A 25,322-nucleotide genomic window follows, 5' to 3' on the forward strand; every position below is an offset into this window, starting at 1 on the left:
TGTCTGTGGGGGTCTGTGGGAGTCTGTGGGGGTCTGTGTGAGTGTGATTGGGCATTTTTTGTGAGTCTCCATGAGCGTGTGTCTGTGGGAGTCTGTGGGGGCCTGTGGGAGTCTGTGGGGGGGTCTGTGTGAGTCTGTGGGGGTCTGTGTGAGTGTGATTGGGCATTTTTTGTGAGTCTCCATGAGTGTGTGTCTGTGTGACTCTGTGGGGTCTGTGGGAGTCTGTGGGAGTCTGTATGAGTCTGTGGGGGTCTATGGGAGTCTGTGGGGGGTCTGTGTGAGTGTGATTGGACATTTTTTGTGAGTCTCCATGAGTGTGTGTCTGTGTGAGTCTGTGGGGGTCTGTGGGAGTCTGTATGAGTCTGTGGGAGTCTGTGGGGGTCCGTGTGAGTGTGATTGGGCATCTTTTGTGAGTCTCCATGAGCATGTGTCTGTGTGAGTCAGTGGGGGGTCTGTGTGAGTCTGTGGGGGTCTGTGTGAGTGTGATTGGGTATTTTTTGTGAGTCTCCTTGAGTGTGTGTCTGTGTGAGTCTGTGGGGGTCTGTGGGAGTCTGTGGGGGTCTGTGTGAGTGTGATTGGGTATTTTTTGTGAGTCTCCATGAGCGTGTGTCTGTGTGAGTCTGTGGGGGTCTGTGTGAGTGTGATTGGGCATTTTTTGTGAGTCTCCATGAGCGTGTGTCTGTGTGAGTCTGTGGGGGTCTGTGGGAGTCTGCGGGGGTCTGTGTGAGTGTGAATGGGTATTTTTTGTGAGTCTCCTTGAGTGTGTGTCTGTGTGAGTCTGTGGGGGGTCTGTGGGAGTCTGTGGGGGTCTGTGTAAGTGGGATTGGGCATTTTTCGTGAGTCTCCATGAGCGTGTGTCTGTGTGAGTCTGTGGGGGTCTGTGTGAGTGTGATTGGGTATTTTTTGTGAGTCTCCATGAGCGTGTGTCTGTGTGGGTCTGTGTGAGTCTGTGTAAGTGACTGCGCGCTTGCCAAGGCTCCGGCACTGGTCTGGCCGCTCCTCCCACCCCCCGGCTCTGGAGTTGGCACCAATGCCCGCCCAGGCTTGGCGGGGAGGAGACGGGCAGGGGGCGGGACGGGGGGCGGTCCGGGGGCAGGGGAGGGGCAGGGGGCGGGCCGGGGGGCGGGCCGGGGACGGGAGGGGTGGGTCCCGGCTCTGGCCAACAACTGTTGCATTCGCCGCGTCCTCTCTCCGGCCTCCCTCCCGCCCTCCTGCCCAGCGGCTCCGCCGGCCAGCGCGGCCCAGCGGGGCGGGACGAGCCCGGGCCCGGGGGTGGGGGGACCCCCGGACCCCCAGGAAAGACCCCCGGGGAAGTTGGGCGAAGCGGCCGGGCGCTCGGACTCCGGGACAGAGGCGGGTAGGACTGGCAAGGCGGGTGGGAGACCCCCCCCCCCCCCACCTTCTCCAAATCGGGCCGCACACAGGGGTGCGGATCCCGCAGACCCCGGGGTCCGCTCCCCCCCGTCGAGGCCGGCGATGCCGAGAAGATGAGCTGGCCGCAGCGGCCCGCGCAGTCCCGCACCTGTCCGGCCGCGCTCTGAGCCGCCCCTCGGTGCCCGGGCACCGCGGGCAGCCGCGATGGAGGTGCAGCTGGGGCTGGGCAGAGTCCACCCTCGCCCCCCGCCCCCCAAAGCCTTCCGGGGGGCTTTCCAGAACCTGTTCCAGAGCGTGCGGGAGGTGTCCCAGAGCCCGGGGGCGCGAGGAGGCTCCAACGCCCCCCGTGCCCCGCCGCCGCCGCCGCCTCCACCGGCCGCCGGTGCCAGTCCTGCCCAGCAGGTCCGGACGGAGGGCTCCCCGGACGCGGCGGGCACCCACGCCGGCTACCTGTCGCTGGACGACGACGAGGACGACGAGGAGGAGGAGGAGGAGGAAGAGCGGGCACCCCGCAGGAGGGCCGCCGAGGGCCGCCCCGGGACTGGCACGGACGGGGACCCCTTGCCCCCCAACCCTCCTGCCGCTCCGGCCGGGGATGACTCAGCCGTGCCCGGCGGGCTGGCCCTGCTGGGCCCCGGCTTCCCGGGCCTCCTCCTCCCGGGCGAGCAGGACGGGCCCGCCCGCCAGCCCGCCAAGGAGCCGGCCGCCGTCGGGTACCCGGGCACGGCGGCGGGCATCTCGGACAGCGCCAAGGAGCTGTGCAGGGCCGTGTCGGTCAGCATGGGCCTCGGGGGGGAGGCGCTGGACCACCTGAGCCCGGGCGACCAGCTGCGGGGCGACTGCATGTTCGCCGCCCTCCTGGGCTCGCCCCCCGCCCGGCCCGCGCCCTGCCCGCCCGACGGCAAGGGGGGCCCCCCCGCACCGCCGCCGCCGCCGCCGCCGCCGGGCGACGACCCTGCCCACCACCCGACGGGCGACTACGGCGCCTACAAGGCCGGCTGTGCCAAGGGGCCCCCGGACGGGCCCGCCCCGGAGCTGCCCTCGCCCCTGGCCCTCTACAAGCCCGCTGCCCTGGACGAGGGGGCGGCCTTCGCCGGGCGCGACTACTACAACTTCCAGCTGGCACTGGCTGGGACGCCCCCGCACCCCCGGGTCAAGCTGGAGAGCCCGCTGGACTACGGCCCGGCCTGGGCCGCCCAGTGCCGCTACGGAGAGCTGGCCGGCCTGGCACACGGAGGGCCCGGAGCCGGCTCGCCCGCCGCCCCTCCTTCCACCTGGCACACCCTCTTCGCCGCCGACGAGGGCCAGTTCTACGGGCCGGTGGGCACCGGGGGCGAGCCCTGCCCCGGAGGGGCCGCCCCTTACCCCTACCCGCGCCCCGAGGGGGACTTGGCGCCCCCGGAGATGTGGTACCCGGGGGGCGTCGTCGGCCGGATGCCCTTCCCCGGCCCCGTCAAGAGCGAGCTGGCACCCTGGGCAGAGGGCTACCCGGGCCCCTACGGCGACGTGCGGTGAGTGTCCCCCGTGTGCCAACCCTCTCTCCGCCCGCTCCCCGGCTTCCCCGCCCTGCCACTCCGAGGACGGGTGCCAGCCCCAGCTGGGCACCGAGCTCGCCCGGCCCCGGGTCAATCCAAAAATCGGTCAATCGATCGATCGTATTTAGTGAGCGCTTACCGTGCGCGGAGCACTGGACTAAGCGCTTGGGAAGTACAAGCTGGTCCCAGGGAGGGGCACGCCGAGAGGCCTGCCCCGCGGCCGTCGCCTCCGGGCAGCGGCGTGGCTCAATCAATCAATCAATCAATCGTATTTATTGAGCGCTCACCGTGTGCAGAACACTGGACTAAGCGCTTGGGAAGGACAAGTTGGCAACATAGAGAGACGGCCCCTACCCATCAGTGGGCTCGCAGTCTACAGGCTCAGTGGAAAGAGCGCGGGCTTGGCAGTCGGAGGGCGTGGGTTCCAGTCCCGGCTGGACACTTCACTTCCCTCCTCTGGAAAACGGGGATGGAGACCGCGAGCCCCCCGTGGGACCAACCGATCACGTTGTATGATGATGATGACATTTATTAAGCGCTTACTAGGTGCCACGCGCTGTTCTAAGCGCTCCCCGGCGCTTAGAACAGTGCTTGGCACCTAGTAATCGCCTAACGAATGCCAAGCACTGTTCTAAGCGCTCCCCGGTGCTTAGAGCAGTGCTTGGCACCTAGTAATCGCTTCACGAATGCCAAGCGCTGTTCTAAGCGCTCCCCGATGCTTAGAACAGTGTTTGGCACCTAATAATCGCCTAACGAGAATGCCAAGCACTGTTCTAAGCGCTCCCCGATGCTTAGAACAGTGTTTGGCACCTAATAATCGCCTAACGAGAATGCCAAGCACTGTTCTAAGCGCTCCCCGGCGCTTAGAACAGCGCTTGGCACCCAGTAATCGCCTAACGAATGCCAAGCGCTGTTCTAAGCGCTCCCCGGTGCTTAGAACAGTGCTTGGCACCTAGTAAGCGCTGTTCTAAGCGCTCACCGGCGCTTAGAACAGCGCTTGGCACCCAGTAATCGCTTAACGAATGCCAAGCACTGTTCTAACCGCTCCCCGGTGCTTAGAGCAGCGCTTGGCACCTAGTAAGCGCTTAACGAATGCCAAGCGCTGTTCTAAGCGCTCCCCGGCGCTTGGAACAGTGCTTGGCACCCAGTAATCGCTTAACGAATGCCAAGCGCTGTTCTAAGCGCTCCCGGATGCTTAGAACAGTGCTTGGCACCTAGTAATCGGCTAACGAATGCCAAGCACTGTTCTAAGCGCTCCCCGGCGCTTAGAACAGCGCTTGGCACCTAGTAAGCGCTTAATGAATGCCAAGCACTGTTCTTAGCACTCCCCGGAGCTTAGAACAGCGCTTGGCACCTAGTAAGCGCTTAACGAATGCCAGGCACTGTTCTAAGCGCTCCCCGGCGCTTAGAACAGTGCTTTGCACCTAGTAAGCGCTTAACGAATGCCACCGTTGTTATTATTATTAAGGGAACGAGGCGAGGGCGGCGGTTGGGGTGGGGAGGTCGACGCCCGGGCGACCACCAGCCCTCAGCCCAGGCCTTTTGGGCGCTGGAGATCCGGACTCGGGACAAGCCAGTTCCGGCCCCCTGGGCCCTCCCCGGGGGGCTCAGTGTCGACCCCCCTTTGCCCCCGTGGAGGCCTCGGGAGGGCTTCCCACTCTGCCCAACCAATTCGGGAGAAATCCGACTTTCTCCAAATGATCCCAAGGCCAGCGGGCGCTCCTCAAAGGGCATTTTGTAGGAGGCAGGAAAAGAGAAGAACGGACGACTCCGGACGACGCCGATCCTCCAGGCTGGACCCGTTTAGGAGCAGCTAGGGCAGAGTTTGAAGGAGACGCTGAAGGAATAGCCCGGTTACGATTATTACCGTCACGATTCTTCTCATTAGCGGTCGTTATCACGATGGTAATAAACGGGTTATTTTTTTTTAAATGGCATTTATTAAGCGCTTACTACGTGCAGAGCACTGTTCTAAGCGCTTGGGGGGATACAAGGTGATCAAGTTGTCCCACGTGGGGCTCACAATCTTAATCCCCATTTTACAGATGAGGGAACTGAAGTTCAGAGAAGTTAAGTGACTTGCCCGAGGTCACACAGCAGACGGGTGGCCGTCGGCATTCGAAACCATGACCTCCAACTCCAAAGCCCGTGCTCTTTCCACTGAGCCACACTGCTTCCCAATTATTATTGGGTTATTTCATAGGGAGCGGGGAGAAGTCCCAGGCTGGACTTAGGTACAAGTGCTAACTCACTTGGGAAGGATCCTTTTCACCTCGGGCGGGGGGCTGGGGCATTCTCTTTTTGACTTCTCACTTGGCCCTCTGGGTGTGGGTTCAGATTCCCTCCTGAATAATAATAATAATAATGGCATTTATTAAGCACTGTTCTAAACGCTGAGCACTGTTCTAAGCACCGTGCACTGTTCTTGTCCCCCGGGAAGCAACCGCGTGAGGACTGGGCTCCGATACCCTGCCCGCGCCGGCCGGCTGGCTTCCCCTTGACCCTTCCCCACCTAACTCCCTCAGCTGCGCCGTGGAGATTCCCTGGGAGAGAAATGCATCCAAGGCTGCTTGTCTCCTCGGGATCCTCCGCTCGAGTCCTTGACTCCACGGGGCCCGGAGGGGAAGGCCGCGAACCGTCCCCCGGCCCTGCCTCTGGGGCCCGGGGAGGAATGGGCGGTCACTCTGGTTTCCCAAGCTTGCTTGACGCTGGACCAGGGGCTGGTGGTCTGCACCGAACCTCTGCGGGTCCTCGGGAGCCCAGTGTGGGCCGCGGGACCCAGAGTCGGGGCCATTCCTCAGTTGGATATTTCCAGAGGGAAACCCCGGGCCGGCGGAATTGGGGAAAGGCCAGAGGGAGCCGGGGACACCGAACGCAGCGCGGGGTTTCGTAGCCGGGCGGGGAAGGAGACGAGGCCTCTGGCCTTGACTGAGACACGGCCTCTCCAAGATCACACAGGCCGGTGAACCGATAAGCCGGCCCTGGGCAGCCCGCCGTGGCTAGCCAGCGGACAACCGGCCCAGGCCCGTGCCCCCCGACACCGAACGGGGGAGGGGGCTTGGATCCCCGAAGCCTCAGGCAGGTTTTTTTTTTGAGAGGAAAAAATGGCCCGAATCAGTGCTTGGACGTTTATCTGCTTTCAGCTCGCCAAAGGAGGATGAGAATTTTCCCAGGACTTTTCGACCGACAGAGCGTTCCTCCGTGGCGTTTTATCGCCCGGCGTGAGGCCTGCCTCGATTCTTTGTTTCCAAAGTTGGTGCACGGCGGGGGCAGGCCAGGGGGTGTGGTGTCCGCCGCGGCCGCCATTTCAGGCGCCGGAAGCGAGGGTCCGCTAGACTGGCCGGGTGGGGATGGCGAGGCTCAGGGGTCTCCCCGTGGCCCGGGGGGGAACGTGAGAGCGACTGTCTCCACCGAGGGACTCGGCCTGCACCTGGAAGTTGAGGGCAGACGAGGAGCCCGGGAGGAGGAGGGCCGCCGCGGGTGACGGGGTCCCGGACACCTGAGTCCCCCACACCCAGGAGTCGTTGCCTTCCAAAGGCGCTGGAACAGACCGAAATGGCGTGTGGCCTTGGGCCGGCTGGAATAAGGGGGGAAGATCGGTTTTAACTTGGACCGTTCCCCACCCCCTGCCCAGGAATTTCCCGGGCCATTTTTTTCTGCGTTTCGAAAACAAACAAACAAGTCAACAAACTGTCGGCCCTCCCTGCCGCGGGTGTCCCTCCACAAGGCTCCCCGGGAAGCTGGGACCCCAGGATTCCCGCTCCCCCGGGGGCCGGAGGAGAAATTGGGAGAGGTGGGTTGTGGAGGGAGGGGGGTCGTCTCAGTGGAAAGAGTGATCCAAGAACCAGGAAACAATCATTCCCCTTCTGAGGTGTCCCGGCCCGGCCTCGAGCCAGACGGAGCTGGGGAGTCGCCATCTTGTTTCTCGGGAAGATTTCCTCAGGTCGCCCGCCGGCTCCCGGGGATTTTTCCCCAAGAGGGGCGGCCGGTTCACCGGTTGGGCTGAGGGTCTCTCCACTCGGAGGGGCCCTGACCCCCCATGTGTCCCATTCCCTCCCCCCTTCCCCACCCCAATCCACCTCAGCGGCGATCGTCCACGAGGCGACGGTAGTATGGCAGAGAAAGGATTCTGGCCCCGTGCGTTCACCTCAGCGAAGGTTTCCCGGTCCCTTCGGGCGGTGGCCCGGGATCGGTCTCCCTCCCGGCGGGGGTGAGACCCAGGCGGGGAGTCAGGATGGTCTCTGCCCACCCGGGAAGGTGCCCCACTGGGACCGCTGGCTTCCCAGCAACGTCGGGCTGGAGGCAGGGGCCAGCTGGGTGCCCTTCGAGGAAAACACGAGAAGCAGCGTGGCCCAGTGGCAAGAGCCCGAGCTTGGGAGTCGGAGGACGCGGGTTCTAATCCCAGCTCCGCTGCTTGTCTGCTGTGTGACCTTGGGCAAGTCACTTAGCCTCTCTGTGCCTCAGTGACCTCATCTGTAAAATGGGGACGAGGACTGTGAGCCCCGCACGAGACAACCTCATTCCCTTGTATCTACCCCAGCTGCTTAGAACAGTGCTTGGCACATAGTAAGCACTTAATGAATACTATAACTGATTATTATTGTTAAAACTGAGGCCCCAGAAAGTGGGTGGCTCGGGCAGAGCCCTGCCGCCGGATCCCCTATGAGGAAACCGAGGCCCAAGGAACTGCGCAGATGGGGCAGAGCTGGCAGCCAGACCTCCTGTGGGGAAAGAAGGTCCCAGGAAGTGGACGACCCAAACAGAGCAGTGCAGCCGGGTCCCCTACAAGGAAACTGAGGCTGAAGGAACCAGTTGGCTGGTGCAGCCAGTGGCCTACAGGGAAACCGAGGCCCCGGCCACTGGGCGGCCCGTGCAGAGCCAGGGGGCTGGATCCCCGATAGGGAAACCAAGGCCGAAGGAACTGGGCAGCCCAGGCAGCGCCAGGTGACTGGATCCCCTACGGGGAAACTGAGTCCCTGGGAACTGGGCGGCCCGGGCCGAGCTGGGTGGCCAGATCCTCTATGAGAAAACCAAGGCCCAGGAACTGGGCAGTGGGGCAGAGCCATGCGATTGAGTCCCTAATGGGGAAACTGAGGCCCCAGGACATGGACAAGCCAGATTGAGCCAGGCAGCCGGATCCCCTAAGGAGGAACTAATGCCCAAGGAACCAAGTTGCCAACCTGTACTTCCCAAGCGCTTAGTACAGTGCTGTGCACACAGTAAGTGCTCAATAAATACGATTGAATGAATCAACAAATGAGTGACCCGGGCAGAGCCGAGCAGCCGGGTCCCCCGGGGGAAACTGAGGCCTCAGGAACTAGGCGGCCGAGGCAGAACCGGGCAGCCGGATCTCCTACAGGGAAACCGAGGCCCCAGGAACTGGGTGGCCTGGGCAGAGCCGTGTGGCTAGGTCCCCTCTGGGGAAACTGAGGCCATAGAATATGGGCGGCCTGGACGGAACCGGGTGACCGGGTTCCTTATGGGGAGGTTTTGTTCTCTGTCTCCCCCTTTTAGACTGTGAGCCCACTGTTGGATAGGGACTGTCTCTATATGTTGCCAACTTCTACTTCCCAAGCGCTTAGTACAGTGCTCTGCACACAGTAAGCGCTCAATAAATGCAATTGATTGATTGATTGATTGAATCCGAGGCCCCAGAAACTGAGTGGTCTGGGCAGAGCCATGCATCTGGGTCCCCCACAAGGAAACTGAGGCCCAAGGACCTGGGTAATGGGGGCAGAGTTAGTGGCCAGAGGAGGAGGGCTGGAGGAGCATGGGTTGCCCTTGCGGCCACGAGGCCGGGCCATGAGGGAAGGGGACCGGGGGGACTCCCAGAAAGGAGCCAGCCCTGCGGGAGGGACTGCTGGAGGTTGGTCCGCAGGGAGGGACGTGGAGGCGGGTGGGGGGCAACTGCCGGTGGGGTTGGCGTGTCGGGGGGCTGTCTGCACCAGGAGCCGAGGGCCCGGCGGCGGGGGAGGATTGGCCGGGGCCCCGGACCCTCGGGCCTGTTCCCTGCACGCCGCAGCCGCCGGCCCAGCACAGTCCGTGCTGCTGGAACGCCGAGCTGCCGGGCCCCGGGCAGAGGCGGTGAGCAGCGGGTTGGGGGCACACCTGCGCCGGGAGACTCTGGGGTCTTCACGGCGAGGGGACCCCCCCTGCCCAATCCCAGAGCCCCGGCCTGGGCTTCCAGCAAACACACCGACCCAGAATGTGCCTCTTTATTTTTATATTGTAATAATAAGGGTAATAACAGTCATTATGGGATTTGTGAAGCGCGTACTATGTGCCAGGCACTGTAATAATAATAATGATAATAATAATGGTATTTGTTAAGCGCTTACTATATGCAAAGCACTGTTCTAAGTGCTGGGGGGGATACAAGGCGATCAGGTTGTCCCACGGGGGGCTCACAGTCTTAATCCCCATTTTGCAGATGAGGGAACTGAGGCACGGAGAAGTGAAGTGACTTGCCCAAAGTCACCCAGCTGACAAGTGGCGGAGCCGGGATTAGAACCCATGACCTCTGACTCCAGAGCCCGGGCTCTTTCCACTGAGCCACGCTGCTTCTCTACCATGCGCCGGGGTGGATACAAGCAAATCGCAGTGTACTCTCCCAAACGGCTCTGCACGCAGTAAGCAATCACTAAATATGATTGACTGACGGACAGCCCAGCCGCCAACACAGCCCGCGGCCCCTCTCATTCATTCATTCATTCAATCGTATTTACTGAGCGCTTACTAAAACCTCTGTACTAAACCTCTCCTCCGCGTCCTCCAGGGGAACCGGTCCGAGCTCGGCCCGGGGCCGCCGCTGTTTAGGGCCTGTAGCGGCTCCTCTCCGGCCGCTCCTTGGGTAGTTGCCCGGGGACCCTGGCATTCGCAGATAGGTGGGTGGCTGCCAGTAGGGCTATCCACCTTTCGCTTTTTTTTTTAATGGTGCTTCTTACCTTGTGCCAAGCATCCTAATCATCATCATAATAATAATTATGGTATTTAAGTGCTTACTCTATGCCAGGCACTGAACTGAGTCCTGGGGTGGATACAGGCAAATCGGGTTACAGCGGGCGCTCCGTCTCCATCCCCATTTTACAGAAGAGGGAGCCGAGGTAGAGAGAAGTAAAGGGATGACTTGCCCAAGGTCACACAGCAGACAAGTGGCAGAGTGGGGATTGGAAGCCACGGCCTTCTGACTCCGAGGCCCCGTGTGCTATCCGCTACGCCACGCCGCTTCTCCGTACTGAACTACGAGCTGGTATAGATATAAGATAATCGGATCCCACGTGGGGCTCGCTCCCTTAGTAGGAGGTAGAAAAGGGATCATTTCGCAGATGAGGAAACTGAGGCCCAGAGAAATGAAGTGGCTTTGCCCAAGTGGGCGCTCTCCACTAGGCCTCCTGAGCCCTGCGGCTCCTGGTAGTGCCAGCTCGGTGGCCCCGACCTCTGTGGGGAGATGAGGAGCAGCCCCCTGCACCCTCTGAATGTCTGGCCACCTCAGCAGCCCCCATTCTGGGACCCCCAGGGGAAACCCCAGCCTGGCCAGGTCTCGCTTGAGAAAACCCTGGTCCCTCCGAGCCCGTGGGGCCGTGGGGACTGGGTCCCAGGGGCCTGGCACCCTCTGTCCCTGCCACCATCCACCCCAGCCCCACCCTCCCCTACCACCCAAACTCAGGGCCCTTGGGGGGAAGAGAGGGATGAGGAAGAAGGGGCCCGGGAGGCGGATCGGCGGGAGCGGAGGCTGGGACCCTCTAGCCTGGGTCCCCGCACAGGGCGGGAAGGCGGCCTGCGCCCAGCTGGAGCCAGGAGGAAGGAGTGGGCAGAAAGGGCAGGAAGTGACATCACACTCGGGGACGCACTCAAACCCAGACACTCCGGGAGGCACGTCCTGGATGTGGCCAGGGCCTCGCCCTGACAGCCCATCGGACTCCCTCTTTGCTCCCAGCTCCTCTTCCTGCTTCCCTCCCTTCTCCGCCAGCTCCCTGCTTCCCACTCCTCTCCCTGCATCTCCCTCCTCACCCTGCTTCCATTCCTCTCCTTCCCCCAGCCCCGGCCCTGCTCCCGAACCCTCTCTCTCATCCCCTGGCTCCTCTTCTTCCTCCCCATTCCTATAATAATGATAATAGTTGTATTTGTTAAGCATTTATTTTAGGCCAAGAACTGTACTAAGTTCTGGAGTAGATACTGCTTGTCTGCTGGGACCTGGGACAAGTCACTTTGCCTCTCCGTGCTGCAGTTACCTGATCTGTAAAATGGGGATGGAGACCGTGAGCCCCAAGTGGGACAGAGACTGTGTCCAACCGAATTTGCTTGTATCTACCCCGGCGCCACACAGAAAGCGCTTAACGAATACTACAATTATTATTATAGTTATCACAATCAGGACCCACATGGAGCTCAAAATCTAAGGGGGAAGAAGGACAGGTATTGAATCCTCGTTTTGCAGGTTAGGTAACTGAGGCACAGAGGAAGTGAAGTGCCTTGCCCAAGGTCACACCGCGGCGCGTGGCAGAGCAGGGATTGGAAACCAGGTCCTCTGACCCCCAGACTTGGGCTCTTTCCTCTGGGCCACGCTATTCCTCTCCTTGCTTCTCACCTGCTCCCTGTGCTCACTACTCCTTCCCTTCCCCGCCCCCCAAACTCCCTCCTCTTCTCCCTGATCCCCCTCCTCACCCACGCAGGTATGCCCTCACACATGCACACGCACAGGTTTGCACACATACACGTGAGCACGCGCTTACCTCTAATCTGGATTTTGCCGTTTTGCGATAGAGCCGTTGAACTTTAACGCCAGTTTTTCAGGCATTATTCCAAAACTCTCCCACTTTAGATAAACTGCAACGTTTACTTTGGCTTGAGTTTTGATTGACTTGACTGGCGGGATTAGGGTCTATTTCAATCTCGTAGGAGGTAAAAGGCGAGTCCGTTCAACATCGATAAGGACAGGTCCCTTGTCTGTTTAGTGCAAGGTGCCATTTTGTCAAAAGGGATGAGAAAAGTACCATGGAAAATTAAGTGTTACCTGAGTACAAAAGAAAAAAAAATTCTCCAATTTGAAATATTTTACTTTGGGATACATAATTATCTTGTTGGGGCACACCGCAGTAGTAGTAGTAGTAATAATAATAATAATAATAATAATAATAATGGTATTTGTTAAAGCGCTTACTATATGCAAAGCACTGTTCTAAGCACTGGGGAGGTTACAAGGTGATCAGGTTTTCCCAAGGGGGGCTCACAGTTTTAATCTTCATTTTACAGATGAAGGAACTGAGGCCCAGAGAAGTGAAGTGACTTGCCCAAAGTCACACAGCTGACAGATGGCGGAGCCGGGATTTGAACCCATGACCTCTGACTCCAAAGCCCGTGCTCTTTCCACTGAGCCATGCTGCTCCTAGTGCTTGTACAGTGCTTACGCTGTGCCAACCACTGTACTAACTGCTGAGGTGGATACAAGATCATCTGGTTGGAAACAACCCCTGTCCCACAGGGGGCTTCGAGTCTAAAGGGAAGGGAAAACAGGTTATCAGTCCCCATTTCCCAGATGAGAAAACCGAGAAGTGACGTGACCTTCTCTAGGTTAGGCAGCAGGCGGAGCCGGGATTAGAATCCCAGTCTCCCGACTCCCAGGCCCCAGGCGCTTTCCACTGGGCCACGCTGTTTTCAGATTGCCACCCCATTTGCGCGACACCAACTAAGGCCCAAAGTGAAAGGCTGCAGAATCATGCGAGCCTGCATCTCTCCACACATGCATGTCAGCCTGCACACACGTCCATGCGCACCCACTCCTCGGCACATGAACACACACGTGCAGGCAGGTGCCGTCTCTCGCCCTAAATCATTCCCGCGGCGTCCGCTGTCATCTCATCGTGGATGATTCCCAAATCTACCTCTCCAGCCCGGTCCTCCCCTCCTCCTCCGAGATCTCCTATTTCCTCCGGCCTTCGGGACCTCTCCATTCGGCCGACACCTCAAATTTAACCTTCCCAAGCAGACCTCCTTTTCTTCCCACCTAAACCCTATCCTTCCCCTGCCTCTCCTGTCACTGTAGACGGCACCACCATCCTGCAGGCTCCTCGAGAGCAGTGACTGTGTCTGCCCACTGCATTGTCCTCTTCCAGTTGCTCAGCCCAGTGCTCTGCACACGGCAGCCTGTCAGTTCCCCGAGGGCAGGGATCGTAATGATGGTATTTGTTAAGCGCTAACTATATGTTGTAAGCACTGGGTTAGATACCAGTTAATCAGATTGGACACAGTCTCTGTCCCATATGGAGCAGCGTGACTCAGTGGAAAGAGCGCGGGCTTTGGAGTTTGGAGGCCGGGTCATGGGTTTGAATCTCGGCTCCGCCCCTTGTCAGCTGTGTGACTTTGGGCGAGTCACTTAACATCTCTGAGCCTCAGTTACCTCATCTGTAAACTGGGGATTAAGACTGTTAGCCCCACGGGGGACAACCCGATCACCTTATATCCCCCCAGTGCTTAGAACAGTGCTTCGCACATAGTAAGCACTTAACAAATGCCATTATTATTATCATATGGGGCTCACGGTCTTAATTCCCATTTTACAGGTGAGGTAACTGAGGTACAGAGCAGTGACTCGCCCAAGGTCACACAGCAGACAAGTGGTGGAGCCAGGATTAGAACCCAGGTCCCTCTGACTCCCAGGCCTGTGTTCTATTAGGCCAAGCTACTTCCCTACTCATATCTACTTAGTAGATTATATCTACTAACTCTATTGTCCTCTTCCGAGCGCTCAGTACAGTGCTCCGCGCAAAGCGAGCACTCTATAAGTACCATGAACTGACTCCTCTCTCATTCAACCCGTATATTTGATCTGCCACGAGATTCTGTCAGTTCTACCTTCACAACAGCTCTGGACTCCACCCTTCTCCTCTCTAGCCAAACTGCTCCCAGGCCAACCCTCCTTGACTCACGCGTCAGACTCCTTGCTGACCTCCCTGCCTCCTGTCTCTCCCCACTTCACTCAGCTGCATGGATCATTTTTCTGCACATCCACCTCCACAACCAACAGAAACTCCTCACCAACCACTTTACAGGGCTCAATCAGTTCATCCCCTCTTCCTTACCTTTCCTGACCCATCCAGTACAACCCAGCTCTGCTCCTCTAATGCCAATTTATCTCGCTGCCGACCTCTCACCCATGTCCTCCCTCTGGTCTGAAGCTCCTTCTCGCTTCATAACCAACAGACGATCACTCTCCCCACCTCCAAAGCCCTCCTAAAATCACAAGAGGTCTTCCCTGACTAAGTCCTCCCCCTCCCCTCTCTGTCAACTATTCACTTGGTTGCCTACCTTTGAACCATTTTGGGATTCACCCTATTCCCACAATCCTCACATCCATATCCATTATTTATTTTAACGTGTCTATCCCCGCTAGGCCAAATCATCATCAGTGGTATCTGTTGAGAAGTTACCATTGGCAGAGCACTGTTGTAAGCACTTGGGAGAGTACAGTGCAACAGAGGTGGTAGACGCGATCCCCTTCTAGTCTAGTGTCTGCTCCCAAACGCTCAGTACGGTGCTCTGCACACAGTAGACTGGAAGCTCCTTGAGGGCAGGCATTGTGTCTGCATGTACTCTCCCAAGTGCTCAGTGCAAAGCTCTGCACATAGTAAGCGCTTGCTCGATAAATGCCATTGATTGATTGATTGGCTGGGAAAGGTGAGGGACAGTATCAGTATACATAGGAGGAACACTAGTTAGCCACCTACTGGGTGTGGTGTGCTGTACTAAACGCTTGGGAAATACAGGATTACTGAGTGGAACATTCCCTGTCCGCATGGAACTTCCAAGTCTAATGGGGGAGACCCACAGATATTTACAACTTTGCGGGGGTGAGGTAAGTAAATTGAAGGGAAGTGCGTACGGGAGAAGCGGTGTGGCCCAGGGGGAGGAGTCCTGGCCTGGGAATCAGAGGACCTGGGTTCTAATCCCGGCTCTGCCACGTGCCTGCTGTGTGACCTGGGCTAGGTCATTTCGTTTCTCGGGCCTCAGTTACCTCATCTGTCAAATGAGGATTCGGTACCTCTTCTCCCTCTCCCTTAGGCCGTGAGCCCCGTGTGGAACGCAGACTGTTTCTGTCCTGATTATCTTGTATCTACCCCAGTGCTTGGCACGCGGTAAGCGTTTATGAAACAGCACAGTTATTGTTATTACTGTTATGAACGCCGAGGAGGGGGTGAAGGAGTTCAGAGGGGCTGGCAGGGGGAGGCAGGCCGAGGCGTTCAAGGGGAGCTGGGTCACGCTTCCCTGCGCCGGCCGGGGCCGATCCCAGGGCCCCGCCCCGACCCCAGGTCGGTCCAGGTCCTGACCGCCGGACATTCTCCGGACGCCCTTTGGACCGACGGGGCCCTGAAGGCCCTCAGGGCCAGTGTGGAGGCCTGCTGTGGTGAGGAGCCTTGGACTGAGAGCGGGGAGGGTTTGGGGGCTTCCCCGGCCACAGACATGTTCGAAAAGGCCTTCTGGCCTCATCTCCCCCATCCCTGCCTACCCTCCAGTCCCGGTGCAGGAGACAGGCACCGGGTCGTTGGTTTTCCAGGAACGTCTCCTCCCCACCCTCCCCCGGCCGTTGGCCCCCGCCGAAGGGCCCGGTGTATTTCGGTCCGGACCCTAATAATATCCCACGGCGAGCACGCCCACACTCCCATCGGGGCCCCTCTGCTGTTTGCTTTGGAAGCTCTCCGGGCCTGCCTGTGCCCGGCCGGCCTGGCCGGCCCGGGTGGAGGAGAGCCGGCCGTTCCCTCCTCCTGGTCCCCACTCTGGCCTTCCTCCCTCCCAGCACTGAGTTTCAAGGGACTTGGGGGAGCAGAGGAGCAGGTGAAGGTGGTCGGTCTGGGTGGGGTTTGGCCGTCGCTGCCCAGATGCCAGCTGGCTCCCCGTGCCCTGGACCTTCCAGGCTGGGGTTGTCCAGTTGGGGAAGACCCTACCGGCCAACGAGAGGATCCTGAGCCCCGGAAATGGGTCTGGGCTGGGTCCTGGGAAGGAGGCTTAGCCGTGCTGGGCCAGGCTGAGACAAGCGGAGCTGAATCCTGCCGGGATGAGTCAGGTGATGCCAAACTGAGCTGAGCTGGCCTTGCTGAGCGGAGCAGGACCAGGCCGGGCCGGGCTAAGCCGAGCCATGCTGAGCCGTGCTAGCTGTCCTACGCTGGGCCGGGCAGAGCAGAGCCAGGCGTCTCTGTGACCATCGAAACGGTCGTTCGCACCGAAGCCGGGCGGTGTGGGGAGAAAGTGACTGGGGGAGGATACATTGGGTCCCCGTGCCCATTTGGGCTCACATGACCCGCCGTTTCCATGGTGCCCCACCCCCCCCCCCGCCCATCACCGGAGTGGGACACGTGTCCCCACAACCTCCCCATGACCGGCGTGTGTCAGCAGAGGGGTCCGGCGGACTGGCGCGCGTGTGTCTGTGTGTATGTGTACATATGTGTCTGCACATAGGTATGCGCATGGGATCCGACCCTCCTCCGTCCCCCTTCTGCCTTAATCTTGCCCCACTCCCTACCCTCTCTTCAGCCGTCCTCCGCGCCTCTCGATGTCTCCTCCCTTCTGTCTCCTCCTCCTCATTCTCCCTCTCCCCCCTCTTCCTTCTCCCCCTCCTCCTTCTCTTCCTCCAGCCCAACAGCCCCCCACTTTGTATTTTGTTCACATCCTCGCCACTTACCTATTCAGTCTCGCTCCACTGTCTAGCCTATCATCTATTCAATGATTTCATCCCAATCCACTCACACCACCACTGGCTCAGTCCCGGTACTTCCTCCGAACCCCTTTTTGATCCCCTGCCCCCACCCCCGTAAGCGGACAACCTTTCGACCCCTCGCTTTCAGAGGGGCCGGAGCCGAGAGCGTGCCGCGTCTTCCGGGGATACGTTCCCCGAGTGCTTAGCACAGGGCTTCGCACTGAGTGCCGTGGCCATATGGGTTGTAGAGAGAGGGAGGAGGGAGATGGAGGGAAGGGGGACTGAGGTGGAGGGAAGAAAAGAGGGAAGGGGGTGTGAGATGGGGGGAGATGGAGGGAAGGGGGAAGAAAGGAAAGGAGGTAGGATGAGGGCGGAGGAAGGGGGAAGGAGATGGGAGTTGGGGAAGGGGGTGGAAAGAGGGGGGAACAAGGAAAGAAGTGGGAGACTGAGGAAGGGGAGAATTTAGAGGGGAGGTGGAGCAGGAGGGAGAGGGAAGGATGTGGGAGATGGAAGATGAGGGTGACGATGGTATTTGTTAAGCATTTACTACGTGCCAAGCACTGTTCTAAGCGCTGGAGGGATACAGGTTGCCCCACTTGGGCTCACAGTGTTAATCTCCATTTTACAGATGAGGCAACTGAGGCACAAAGGTGGAAAGAGAGGGGACAGGCGAAGGGGAGACAGAAGAGATGGAGCCTCTTTCCCCAGGCTACCTTTGATTCACTCCAAAAATCACATCCACTACAAGGGCAGCAACTCCTGGGACAGGAAATGAAGCTCTCACTTCCTAGGGTGGGGGGATGGAGTTGGAGTGGGGATCCGAAGGGGCTGCCCCTAGCCCTGGAAGAATGGGTGTGGGAGCCTCCTCCGGGGGCCAAGCAGACCGGTGGAAGGCAGTCACACGTTCTCGACCCAGCCGGTGGTGGCGATGGTATAAGTGGGCTGGGTTGTGATCGCTGAGTAGACCATGGGTGAGACAAGGTGGGTAAGTGCTGAGCACGTGAACAACATACCAAGTAAGGGGAGGTGGTTGGGCTTCTGGAGATTGGGGCAGGAGTAAGCCTTATTCTCTGATAGGGTGTCTTTGCATTATAATAATAATAGTCGTGGTATTCGTTAAGCGCTTACTATGTACCGGGCACTGTACTGAGCTCTGGGGCGGTTATGAGCAAATTGGGTTGGACCCAATCCCTGTCCTACCTGAGGGTCTCTGTCTCAGTCCCCACTTTACAGATGAGGTAACTAAGGTACAGAGAAGTTCAGTGACTTGCCCAGGGTCACACTGCAGACAAGAGACGGAGCCAGGTTGAGAACCCATGACCTTCCGAGTTCCAGGCCTGTGCCCTATGTCCTCTGCTGTGCTGCTTCTCTAGAATAATAATAATAATAATGGCATTTGTTAAGTGCTTACTATGTGCCAAGCACTATTCTAAGCGCTGGGGGGGGGATACAAGGTAATCAGGTTTTCCCACACGGGGCTAACAGTCTTAATCCCCATTTTACAGATGAGGTAACTGAGGCTCAGAGAAGTGAAGTGACTTGCCCAAAGTCACACGGCTGACAAGTGGCGGAGCTGGGATTAGAACCCATCACCTCTGACTCCTAAGCCCGGGCTCTTTCTACTGAGCCACGCTGCTTCTCTATGAGATGGGAGAGACCTAAATCCTCCCGCCAATGGCCCTAAGCCCCCGAAAAAATATTGGCTAATGCAGCAAATGGCAGGAACTTCTTGCCACAGAGGGAAGCCAAGCCGAGGACCCTGGGGCTGCCCGTCCCTCCCTCAGGACAGAAGGAAGACTATGCAGGGAACTTTATTGCAGGGAGACAGGGTGACCTATCGATCAATTAGTGGTCTTTATTAAGCATTTGCTATGTGCAGAGCACTGTACTAAAAGCTTGGGAGAATAAGGTACGACAGAATTAGTGGACACGTTCCCTGCCCGTAACAAACATACAAGGCTAGAGTTCTAGTGGAAAGAGCCCAGGGCTTAAAAATCAGGTTCTAATTCCAGTTCTGCCATTTGCCTGCTGGGTGACCTTGGGCCACTTTGCTTTTCTGGGACTCCATTTCCTCATGGGGATCCAATACCTGTTCTCTCCATGTTAGAATGTGAACCCCACGTGGGCAGTTACTGCATCTGACCTGATAACTTTGTTTCACCCCAGCACTTAGCACAGGGATTGGCCTGTGGTAAGCACTTAATCTTTTTTTAATGGTATTTATTAAACGCTTACTAAATAAATGACAGATATGTACATAAGTGCTGTGGGGCTGGGAGAGGGTCAGGGTGATGCAGAAGGGAGTGGGAGAAGAGGAGAGGGGGGCTTAGTCTGGGAAGGCCTCTTGGATAAGAGGTGCTTTCAGTGAGGCTTTGAAGTGGGGGAAAATAATTAGGTCGGTGGCGATGAGACAGGCAAGATGGAGGCACAGTGAGAAGGTGAGAAGGTTAGGTGACTTGCCCAAAGTCACACGGCTGACAGTTGGCGGAATCGGGATTTGAACCCATGACCTCTGACCCCATTTTACAGTTGAGGTAACAGGCGCAGAGAAGTGAAGTGACTTGCCCGAAGTCACACAGCTGACAAGTGGGAGAGCTGGGATTTGAACCCATGACCTCTGACTCCAAAACCCGTGCTCTTTCCACTGAGCCACGCAAGCACTGGGGCACATTTAAGTTAATCAGGTGGGACACAGTCCCTATCCCACATGAGACTTGCAGTCAATATAGGAAGGAGAACAGGGATTGAATCTCCATTTTACAGTTGAGGAAACTGAGACACAGAGAAGTGAATTGTCACACAGCAGGCAAGTGGTAGAGTCAGGATTAGAACCCAGGTCCTCTGGCTCCCAGGCCCCTGCTCTGTCCACTAGATTGTGTTGTTTCCTCCACCATCATTGTTATCTAGTAAGCAAGTCCTTACCGGACAATCGGGTCGGACACAATCCCTGTCCCTACGGGGCTCACAGTCTAAAGGGGACACAGAACAGGTACCAGATCCTCATTTTACCGATCAGGAAACTGGGCTTCCAGAACATGATGATAATAATCCTTATAAAGTGCTGATTAATATGCCAAGCACTGCACTAAACACTGGGATGGCTACAAAATAATCAAGTCAGATATGGATTCTGTCCCACAAGAGGGTCACAGTATAAAAGGGAGAGAGGGACAGGTATTTAAAACCCCCATTTTACAAATGCGGTAACTGAGGCCCGGAGAAGCGCTGTGACTCAACCAAGTTCACACGGCAGGCAAGCAGCGGAAGGGGGATGAGATCCCAGGACCTCTGACTCCCGGGCCTAGGGTGCTGCCCCGTGGGAAAGGCGGAGGGGAAAGACAGACCGATGGACGCGCTGGTCCCTGGGCCAGTGAGCCGGGGGCCGGGACTCCAGGCTCCTTCCCGGCTCCGAAGCCCAGGGTCCAACTTGGTGGCCGGCGGGTCCGGCAGGGCCAGCTGCGGCCCAGCTGGTTGAGAATGAGCCAGTCCGGGGCAATTCTAGCAGGGGCAACCTGATCTGGTGACCTCTCCCTGGGCCTCTCTCAGATGTGGGCAGGGGGGAGGGAAAAAGGGAAGAAACAGGGATAGAGGGGACAGAGGGCGGGATGGAGAAAGAAGGAAAGAAGGGAGAAGGAAGGGACAGGGCAAGGAAGAAGAGGAGGGGAGGGATAGCGATGGAGGGAGGGATGGAGAAAGGGGGAGGGAAGGGACAGGACCGGAGGAAGAGGAGAGGGAGGGGAGTATGGAGGTTTCCTCAGAAGACTGGGCCGATGTGCGTGTTTGTGTGTGCTTGTGTGTGTGCGTGCACTGGCAATAGTGTCTTACATGTGAACTTTTGGGCGGGCGTGTCTGTGCGTGTGTGTGAGAATTGGCGTTTTGACTTGTGTGCATCCGAGTGCCTACTTAGGTGCACTCACGTGTGTTTGCGCCCACGCTCGTGGGGGCGGATGGGTTTTCATGTGGATGCGTGCAACTTTCTTTGGGTTTGTCAGGCTGGGTGTGTGGGCGAGTCTTTGTGTGTGGGTGGGGCTGGTAAAAGTGCAGATAAGTCACACACACACACACGCACACAGGCACACTTGCCCCTCCTGCCATCCGCCTGAATCCCCAGTAGAAAGAGTGTCTTTGTCGGCCGGGAGGGCACGGTGGAGGTGAGGTATTTCCGGGAATTGTGTCGCTCATGACTTTGAGGTTCGGCCCTCTCCGCAGCTTCCTGGGCCCTGGAAGGGGACTCTCCTCGGGGACAGGTGGCCATCCCCCTGCCTCCGATCCAGCCGCGACCCACTGACTGAACCCACAGCCACGGGCCCCTGGAGAGATCTCTTGGGGCGAAGCCCGGACGGCCATTATGGCGCAGCAGGGATAGGAAAGGGCGGTTGAGAGTGAGGAGGCAGAGAGGGGCAGAGCTTCCAACCCGCGGTCCCTTTGACCCTTTTCTGCTGGGGCAAGTCATTTCGCATCTCTGGACCTCCGATACCTCATCCGTAAGATGAGGATTGAGACTGTGAGCCCCACAAGGGAGACGGGGACCGTGTCTAACCCGATTTGCTCGTATCCATCCCGGTGCTTAGTACAGTGCCCGGCACGTAGTGAGGGCGCAACAGATACTACAATTATTATTACGCCGGGAGCCTGCGAAGCCCCACCTGGACCGCTGCCCCCTTCCTGATGGCTGAACTGGCTGGACGGAAACCAGAACCGGGCCAGACACGCCTCTTTCCCCTCGGGCTCGCCGGCTCCTAACTTCCTGCGGGCAGGGTCGTGTCTACCGACTCTATTGCCCTCTCGTTCATTCACTCATTCAATCGAATTTATTGAGCACTTACTGGGTACACTGTACTAAGCGCTTGGGAAAGTCCAATACTTTCAGCACGGTGCTCTTCACACTTTAGATGGGAAGCTCCCTGAGGGCTGGAATGCTATCTACTAACTCTGTTGTCCTCTTCAGCTCCTTGAGGGCAGGGATCATGTCTTCTAACATGATATATTAGTTATAGTTATATAACTATATAACTATAACTAATATATATAACTATAGTTATAGTTATATATATTTTAACATATACATAACTATAGTTATATATATTAGTAATATATTATATTATGATATTGGCATATCGTATCCCCAGGTGCTCAGTACAGTCCTCCGCACACAGTAGACTGCCAAGCTTTAGAGAAGTAGTATGACTCAGTGGAAAGAGCCCGGGTTTGGGAGTCACTTGGCAGACACTTGTCAGCTGTGTAATCTTGGGCAAGCCACTTAACTTCTCTGTGCCTCAGTTACCTCATCTGTAAAATGGGGATTGAAACTGTGAGCCCCATGTGGGACAGTCTCATCACCTTGTACCCCCCAGCGCTTAGAACAGTGCTTTGCACATAGTAAGCGCTTAACAAATACCATCATTATTATTATTATTATTATTAGTATTAGTATTATTAACTTTCTGGGGGCTGGGATCATGTCTACTAATTCTGTTGTCCTCTCCCAAGTGTTCAGTACAGTGCTCTGCATAGAGTAGACTAAGTTCCCTGTCTACTGATTCCATTGTCCTCTTCTGGGCACCCAGTACAGTGCTCTGTACACTGTCGATGCTGCTCAGTCCATACCCGTGACTGATCCGGTCCCTACGGGGCCCAGACTATAGAGCCCCCGGTTCCAGGATGATGTCTACGGCAGTGGAGGTGTGGGCAGTGTGGGGCTGGGGATGCGGGGGTCCCGACGGATGGTGGGGGGCACCCGGGGGTGGGCCCGTCTGGCTGGTGACCTGCCGAGACCCTGCCGGGTTTGGGGATTGCCAGGACCAGCCCTCCAGCTGGTCAGCCCTCCCGCCTGTCTATTTCCACCATCCTGGCTGCCCTGCCCCGGCTCTCAGTTCCTCTTTCCCTTCCCCCTTTCTTCCCTGCATCACCGCCACCCCCCCCAACCATAGTCACTTATGCATCACATACGTGTGTTTGGCGGTTCCTGGAGTAGGGCACCACCTGGAAGTGGTGGCGGGTCCTTTCTCTGACGTCGGTGATCAAAATTGACCCCAGAACCCTCGGTTGACCCCCATGGCTACAGTTGACCTTGGTGGCCACAGTTGGCTCCGACGGTCTGCCCTGGGCCGTCGCTGGGCCGTCGTCCTTTACAGAAGTGACAGCAAGTCGCTGGATAAGGGCCGTAGGAGTGGCTGAGCTCTGACACTGTGCCAAGCGTTGTGTGCTGCATTGGGTTAAGGGGCGAAGATTATTGAGGCAGCTGCAGGCCAGCTGAAGAGTTACGAAATGCTTCCTCGCTCCAGGCCCCGGGCCTTCTGCTGGTCGCCCCCTTGTCTGTGGGTGCCAACCGGGCCTGTTGAAAGCCACTCCATCCCGGCCCCCAGCCTGGAGGACATCCGTGCTGGCGGGAAGGTGCCCTCGGCCCGGGATGTCCAGGGCCCCGAGGAATGTAGGGGCCGGGCACCCAGATGACAATGGCACCTGTCAGGCGTGAGAGAGACTTGACCCTCGGATGGACGGAGGCCCCTGAGGTCGACGGATGCCAGGCCGCTCTGCTAGATGCCCAGACGATGGCTCTTCATCTGCCCCAGGAGCGGTGACCCTTGCCAGAGTCCTGGGGTTCAGGCCAGGACATTGTGGAGCTGGGGAAGGGCCAGGAGCCATCCCGCCCCGCCAGTCACGCCCGGCCACGGCACAATTCCCCCGTGTCTGTCGGGGCGTGAAGAGTCGGGAACACGGCCCGGAAGTTTATTCCCTGCTCCCTCCCCACTGGAAACTCCGCCACCTGGACTCTCCCCCACGTGATCCCATCCCCTTCACATCCAATCGGCCCCTGCTGTCCCCAGCCTCAAAGCCCTCCTAGAAAATCACACCTCCTCCGGGAGGCCCTCCTTGGCTATCCCCGCATCTCTAACCAGCCTTCCAGCTATGTTATCCGAACACCCGGATACCCACCGTCACTGGCCCACTAGCACTTATGAATTTACTGTGTGCCAAGCCCTGTGCTGAGCACTGGAATACGTACCACATAATCAGGTCATACAGTCTGTGCCTCGTACGGGGCCCTCAGTCTAAGGGGGAAGGGAGAAGAGGGATCTGATGACAAAAAGGAGACACAGAGAGGTTAAGCGACTTGCCCGAGGTTACACAGAAGGCCAAGTGGCAGTCTTCTAACTCTCAATCCCACGCTCTTCCCACCAGGCCCCAGTGACTTTCTTTATGCTCTCTTGGTTACTTCTTCCTGTTAATAATGATAATAATAATAGTAATATTGGTATTTAAGTGCTTACTATGTGCCAGGCACTATAAGCGGTGGGGTGGATACAAGCAGATAGGGTTGGACCCAGTCCCTGTCCCACGTGGAGATCACAGTCTCAATCCCCATTATACAGGTGGGGTAACTGAGGCCCAGAGAAGTGAAGTGACTTACCCAGGGTCACACAGCAGACAAGTGGTGGACCTGGGATTAGAACCCACGACCTTATTTTAGGATCTGTCTCCGTTTCTAGATTGTAAACTCCTTCAGGGCAGAGATCATGTTTATTAACTCTTCTACACCCCCAAGTACTCGGTAGAGTGCTCTGCATACCCTGAAATTCCTGGAGTTCCTCAAGGGCAGGGATCATGACAACTAACTGTATCGATGTTTCCCGAGTGCTCAGTACAGTGCCCTTCCCAGAGTGGGCACTTAGTACATACGCTTGCTGGCGAGCCAGTCTGGGCAAGCCTCCTCTGCATTCGGAGACGTTGATTTCCCAACACCCTGGCTCCCCGGACGTTCCCGAGTGCGCGGCCCGTCCGGGGCTCGGACTTTGGCCGCCGAGGCCGGGCCCCGGGAGACGCCTCAGTGTCGAGGCCGGAGAGGCCGGGCTGGAAGGGAGGGTCGCAGCTGATCACATTCCACGGCCTGAATTAGCTCCCACAAGCTCGAGGTCTGACTGGCCTCTGAAGGCCACATTTCCTCCTCCGTGGGCTCCCCGGTGCGGTGGTGGGGCCAGCGGGGCAGCTCCCCGGCCCCCACCTGTGGCCCCCAACGCTGGCAGACTGGACTCGGGTTGGTGAACAGGTTGGCAATCCCCATGTGGGAAAGGGACCTATAAAAGAGCTTTGCTTGGGTTGGCGGCAGGCCACTGGTGGTTTGTGTGTGTGTGTGTTCGTGTGTGTATGTGTGCTCGCTTTTGCACAACTGAAATGTTAGAGGGTGGGTGGGTGGCCACCGCCTCTGGAATCTCCCGCCTCTCCCCGGAGCGGGAAGAGAGGGAGCAGGGGCCCCTCGGGGCTGGTTGGCCCTGGGCCTGCTTCCGAGGACACCCCTGTAGAAGGAAAAGTTTAGCGTCCCCCGCTGAGTTGGCCACCCTTCCTGAGGGTTTGCGTGACGCCAGTGCGCGGGGGCCGCCCGGATCGTCGTGATCGCGGCCGGGCACCCCTGGGCTCCTTGCCCGGGGCACAGCGGCCTCCGGCCTCCTCCTCCGCCGGCTCTCGGCCTCCCACCTCGGCCCCGAGGATCACCAGTTTCCCCCAGGTGTGCCCTCGGCCCCCCAGCCCCGAAGGAGGAGGGCCAGATGGGCCTCTCCGAGCCCCTCGAGACTGCGCGAGGGTCAAGGGGGCCCTCCCACAAACAAACTTGGCAAAGCAGCGAAGCCACAGAGGCAAAGCTAAATGTCTGAGTTGGGCCCATGGGGATCAGGACTGTTCGTTTTTAAAGAAAGTGCCAGTGGGAGAAGACAGGTCCAGTACACCCCTTA

At 58.2% G+C, this 25,322-nt stretch overlaps 1 protein-coding gene across 1 annotated transcript in view; it reads left to right on the top strand.

Annotated features, from left to right (window-relative positions):
- Positions 1–1,210: 1,210 nt before the first annotated feature.
- Positions 1,211–25,322, top strand: part of AR (androgen receptor) — a 77,050-nt gene continuing 52,938 nt past the window's right edge. Inside the window, exon 1 of the mRNA XM_038748453.1 lies at positions 1,211–2,885. Within this exon, the coding sequence (XP_038604381.1) occupies positions 1,579–2,885 (1,307 nt within the window). The 5' untranslated portion in view covers positions 1,211–1,578. The remainder of the gene's footprint in view (positions 2,886–25,322) is intronic.

Source organism: Tachyglossus aculeatus, chromosome 6, assembly GCF_015852505.1.
Source record: "Tachyglossus aculeatus isolate mTacAcu1 chromosome 6, mTacAcu1.pri, whole genome shotgun sequence".
In the NCBI taxonomy this organism is placed as follows: domain Eukaryota; kingdom Metazoa; phylum Chordata; class Mammalia; order Monotremata; family Tachyglossidae; genus Tachyglossus; species Tachyglossus aculeatus.